Source organism: Oncorhynchus gorbuscha, linkage group LG23, assembly GCF_021184085.1.
Source record: "Oncorhynchus gorbuscha isolate QuinsamMale2020 ecotype Even-year linkage group LG23, OgorEven_v1.0, whole genome shotgun sequence".
In the NCBI taxonomy this organism is placed as follows: Eukaryota; Metazoa; Chordata; class Actinopteri; order Salmoniformes; family Salmonidae; genus Oncorhynchus; species Oncorhynchus gorbuscha.
This window is the reverse complement of record NC_060195.1, coordinates 11,883,850-11,889,849: the sequence shown is the minus strand read 5'-3', so window position 1 is coordinate 11,889,849 and position 6,000 is coordinate 11,883,850. Positions and strand designations below refer to the sequence as shown.

Sequence of the window (6,000 nt, the reverse complement as noted above, 5' to 3'; positions counted from 1 at the left end):
TTGCTTGCTGTTTGGGGTTTTAGGCTGGGTTTCTGTACAGCACTTTGAGATATCAGCTGATGTACAAAGGGCTATATAAATGAATTTGATTTACTATCATGTCATTCTAGAATGTACTGTGTGGACTATCCCCAATTTTGTGGTATCCAATTGTTTTTAGGAGCTACTATCTTGTCTCATCGCTACAACTCCCGTACGGGCTCGGGAGAGAAACACCATACACCTGGCAATCTTGGCCAACCCCTTCCTAACCCGGGCGACGCTAGGCCAATTGTGCATCGCCCCACGAACCTCCCGGTCGCGGCCACACGACAGAGCCTGGGCACGAACCCAGAGGCTATGATGGCACAGCTGGCGCTGCAGTACAGCGCCCTTAACCACTGCGCCACCCGGGAGGCCCCCTACACTCACTCTTTCATCAGAATCATGACTAAAGCAAATTATTTAATCAACATATTTGGTTAAGTTTAACAAAGTTTGCATCTAGGGGAAGCTTTCAACATACTATAGCACAAAATAATAGTACATGCTGTATATCCATGCATTAGATTACAAAACTTAACAAACCTGTTGAAGTAGTACAATTTAAACTGTCACAGCAACCCTTTCCATTTCAATGAGCTAGAAGATTACAGCTCTAGTGTTTAAGAGGATGCTGAGACGCTATGCAATACACCAATCATATCCCAAATCGAACCCTAGTAATACTAGGACCCTAGTAATAAGAAGTGCACTATATAGGGAATAGGGTGCCATTTAAGATGCAAACACAGTCACAATCAACATATCAAACACATGATCAACTATTTCCTCATTACAAAACATGAGGAAGTTCCTAGAAAATGTTTCCAAGTGGAGATTGAATATTAAAGGGATATTTCCGTGTGTATTCTACTACTGGGACTAATTCAGAAACGCCTGTTGGGGCTCCGTCTGTCTCAAACTAAATTGGTTTACTAAAGTGAGCAGGTGTGTGTGTGTGTGTGTGTGTGTGTGTGTGTGTGTGTGTGTGTGTGTGTGTGTGTGTGTGTGTGTGTGTGTGTGTGTGTGTGTGTGTGTGTGTGTGTGTGTGTGTGTGTGTGTGTGTGTGTGTGTGTGTGTGTGTGTGTGTGTGTGTGTGTGTGTCTGCAAAATCACTAGGTGAGGCTAATGGCTGAGCTTCCTGCCTCGTTTCCGAGATTTCCGACTGCTTAAAACTAACAGAACGTTAGATTTAATATCAGCTTTAATATTAAGGCTTCTGATAATTACAATGTTTGGAGGTGAATTAACTGGGTTTTGGCAAATTTCGCTGTGATTACAAGTGTGAGCTTTAACCGTTGCTCTTGGAATTGACTGAATTTACAGAAAACCAAAGCAAAGTGTAGCTATATTGACCACGATTTGCATCCATTTTCTGTAATGAAAGTAACATCAACACTTTGTAATACCTCGTTTGTATGAATCCCAAGAGGTGTAATGTCTCTAATCCAATGTATCTCAATGATGCATCTTTCTCTCTACAGGAGAATGTTTGCTTGTTGTGAGTTATGTCTTGTAGACAGACCTTGTCCTCATCCCAAATGGCACCCTATGGGCCCTGGTTTAACGTAGTGCACTACCCTATAGGTCCTGGTTAAATGTAGTGCACTACCCTATGAGCCCTGGTCAACAGTAGTGCACTACAAAAGGAACAGGGTGCCATTTGGAATGGATGCCTCGACTGTTATGTGAAAATGTAATCAACAGCCTGGGTCTCAAATGCTTTCTCTTCTTGTCTCCTTTGACAAATTATTCCAATTAGCCTAAGTCTTTAAACTGCTGAAGTTCCTCTCATTCCAACCCTGATTTAGTTTTACATAACTTTAAAAAGGGGCAATCCGGAATATGAAAAACAACAATACATTTGTTTTAGGTTGGGAAAAAAGGGATGCACCAATTCCCGATTGGCCCTTTAACTCTGATTTGTGTTACATGACTTTAAAATGGCGATGATTCGGATTGAATCAGCCTGGTTATTTCCATTCAGAAGAATTGATCTGTTTGTCGTGATTTAGCCTGGAAGGCTGCAATTACTAATGGACTGCGCAATGTTATCCACATTGTCATGTTTGAATTGGTTTTGATGATCAATTATGTTGTTAAGCTGTGTGTCAAATAAAATACAGTGCTTTCATATAAAATACAGTGCTTTCATATAAAATACAGTGCTTTCATATAAAATACAGTGCTTTCATATAAAATACAGTGCTTTCATATAAAATACAGTGCTTTCATATAAAATACAGTGCTTTCATATAAAATACAGTGCTTTCATATAAAATACAGTGCTTTCATATAAAATACAGTGCTTTCATATAAAAAGCAACATTACTGATGGAAAATAATAAAAAAGCATTCAATCTTCATGGACTTCATCTTACTCTCCATTTATGTCTTTATCACACACACACACACACACACACACACACACACACACACACACACACACACACACACACACACACACACACACACACACACACACACACACACACACACACACACACACACACACACACACACGCACACACACACACACACGCACGCACACACACACACACACGCACGCACGCACACACACGCACGCACACACACACGCACGCACGCACGCACGCACGTTCAGGTTAATGAGAACTCTAGGTCCCCTGCTCCTCCCAGTCAACAGTTTGATTTGAGGATTGATAGGTGCTGATATCTGGCTTTAGAGAGGAGGCATTCTCTCTCCTGTCTCATTCTCCTTCACTCCCACCATGTTGTCTGTGTTTTACATACCTCCTTTTCTACACATTCTCTCTCCTGTCTCGTTCTCCTTCACTCCCACCATGTTGTCTGTTTTACATACCTCCTTGTCTACACATTCTCTCTCCGGTCTCGTTCTCCTTCACTCCCACCATGTTGTCTGTCGTTCTCCTTCACTCCCACCATGTTGTCTGTCTTTTACATACCTCCTTTTCTACACATTCTCTCTCCTGTCTCGTTCTCCTTCACTCCCACCATGTTGTCTGTTTTACATACCTCCTTGTCTACACATTCTCTCTCCTGTCTCGTTCTCCTTCACTCCCACCATGTTGTCTCTCGTTCTCCTTCACTCCCACCATGTTGTCTTTTACATACCTCCTTTTCTACACATTCTCTCCTCTCTCGTTCTCCTTCACTCCCACCATGTTGTCTGTCTTTTACATACCTCCTTTTCTACACATTCTCTCCTCTCTCGTTCTCCTTCACTCCCACCATGTTGTCTGTCTTTTACATACCTCCTTTTCTACACATTCTCTCCTCTCTCGTTCTCCTTCACTCCCACCATGTTGTCTGTCGTTCTCCTTCACTCCCACCATGTTGTCTGTTTTACATACCTCCTTTTCTACACATTCTCTCTCCTGTCTCGTTCTCCTTCACTCCCACCATGTTGTCTGTTTTACATACCTCCTTGTCTACACATTCTCTCTCCTGTCTCATTCTCCTTCACTCCCACCATGTTGTCTGTTTTACATACCTCCTTGTCTACACATTCTCTCTCCTGTCTCGTTCTCCTTCACTCCCACCATGTTGTCTGTTTTACATACCTCCTTTTCTACACATTCTCTCTCCTGTCTCGTTCTCCTTCACTCCCACCATGTTGTCTGTTTTACATACCTCCTTGTCTACACATTTTCTTGTTGGGTTTCCTGGCACATTCCTTGGATATTCTTTTGACTGTAAAATAAATAAAAAAAACTACAAAATAACAGAAAGCTGGAAAAGACCTGGAAGGTGACATGCAACAACTCCCCCCCCAAACCCTCCCCATCTCCCCATCCCTCCCTCATCAACAACAACGACAGAGGGACTGTCCAGAGAGTAACTGGGGGTGTTTCTGCAGAAATATTCCAAAATGGTGGAATGAATTTGCTGCACGTTGGAACACAAGAAGCCCATATTCACATGCACTTCTATATAAGACCCCTTACCACCACACAGGTGCTTCAGAGTTAGACCATCAGTATTTGCCATTCGTATTAAGATTAAATTGTATGCAATATTTTGTATCATTATGACACTGAGACCATTTACAATTTCAAGCTTTGCTGTGTGGATCTCAATGGATTGAAATGTAGGTCTTCAGTTAAAATATTGTATTATTTGTCTGTTGCACCTGTAACTTGTAGTTTGCAAAGACTGCAAAGACAAAATACTAGATAAGAATAGGAAAGTAAGGGGTCTTACATGGTCTAGTCTGATGCCACAGGCCTCGAGTGTACCAGAATATTTCACCAACCAACCCTACAGAAGATCATTGTCTAATAGCTCATAGCTAATCATATTATCCCCAGAACACTCACGACAGTAAGGGAAGGGAGTGCACCAAGGTACAGTACTAGGCCCAATCTGTTTCAACATCTGATTGTTTTTTCAGGCATTTTATGTAATATTTTATCTTTTTGGGGTGTTATTTTTTAATCAACACAAAGAGGAACCTCAAACAGTGGCATGGAAAGGGAGAGTTGATGAAAATAGATGTCTGCCATGGAAGATCAAGTCAGAATGAGGATGCTGGAGATGGTGGTGGTGGAGGACACAGACACAGCATGCACAGGGAGGACAACACGGCATGCTCCACACACACTACAGTAGCGACACACAGTCTCAGAGAGAGATAGAATAAGAGCTAGAAGAGACATAAAAATAGTTTGGTTTTGTTCTCGTATACCCGACCCACTCACCATCCTCCGTAGGAACGTAGATGTTTAGATACAAACAGTCCTCGTTTTGATCCTGTATGTAAGAGGCCACTATATCCAGGCTGAAGGAGAACCATATGGGCATCATAATCTCTGGCACGGCGTTGTGAATATTCTGGGGGCAAACGGGGGCAAAGTGAGTGGCGTTCTTTATCCCCGACCAGGAGGAGGGCGGCTCGGGGGGCAGGAAGCGTTTCTCTCCCACTGGGGAGGCTGCATACGGGACCCCCAAATACTGGTCCACTGGTCCCAGTATCTCACTGGGTAGGGGCACTCTCACCCCCCGGAGTTTCCCATACTGCGTGTTCACAGTGGGGTGGTAGGCCTGGCCTCGGACAGCCACCAAGCACCAGGAAAAAGTTAAGATCCAGAAGGACGCGGTGATGCTGAGGCTGGAGATGGAGCTGGGTATGTGGGCACCGTGCCAGTCCCCATGGTCCTGATGCTGAGAGGAGAGGAGACGGTTTCTCCTTGGCAAAAACCACATGGTCCGTCTGAGTGAGTCTCAGCAATGACTGTAGGTCACCAACATAAACGTTGGGTCTCCTACCCGGCTCACACAGCCTTTCTTTTCCTCTCCCTGTCTTCCCCTGTTTTCCCTTCGCCCAGTAATCCCGTCTCTCAGCCCAACAGTCCAGCACCCATAGATCTACTTATCAGTCTGGATAAAGGAGCTGAGCAGATAAAACAGAACAGTACAAAAATAAAAAGTTGTGCTATTTCCTTTCTTTATGGTCTTCATTCACTGTCCTCTCCTCCTCTCGTCAGATCTTCATTCACTGTCCTCTCCTCCTCTCGTCAGATCTTCATTCACTGTCCTCTCCTCCTCTCATCAGATCTTCCATCCTATACCTGCAGAAGAGAGGGAAGAAAAAAGAGGATAGGAACATTTATGACAATCTCCAGAGATACAGACAAACAGTTTACATAAATGTATTTTATTCACTCATGTTTTATTGACTGGTAGAGAGGGTCTTTTCTGTCCTGATATAAACCAGAACACATAAACATGACAGTGCACTTACACATGCTATCTATCTACACAATCAAGGGCTCGCCGAGTCGCTGGGGTAAAGTGTTGCACAATTTAGTCACAGACCGTTTACTGATATGAAGCCAAGCTATTGAGAGAAGAACATAGCAATGAGCACACTACAAAAAAAGGCATATGTCCCTAACATGTCCCCATCTCACATAACACGCAAAATACATACCAAAGGAACATTATATAACTGTTTAGAAAAAGATAAATGACTATAAA

At 43.2% G+C, this 6,000-nt stretch overlaps 1 protein-coding gene across 3 annotated transcripts in view; it reads right to left on the bottom strand.

The window, feature by feature from the left end:
* The window catches only part of nlgn3a (neuroligin 3a), a 474,389-nt gene that overhangs the window by 352,873 nt on the left and 115,516 nt on the right, over window positions 1-6,000 (bottom strand). For 2 of the 3 annotated variants that reach the window (XM_046324200.1, XM_046324201.1), the window contains exons 2-3: window positions 4,722-5,591; window positions 3,655-3,714 (exon numbers count right to left, since the gene is read on the bottom strand). In XM_046324200.1, coding sequence (XP_046180156.1) covers window positions 3,655-3,714; window positions 4,722-5,226 — 565 coding nt within the window. In that variant the 5' untranslated portion in view covers window positions 5,227-5,591. The remainder of the gene's footprint in view (window positions 1-3,654; window positions 3,715-4,721; window positions 5,592-6,000) is intronic. The other variant, XM_046324203.1, reaches the window with a different exon arrangement.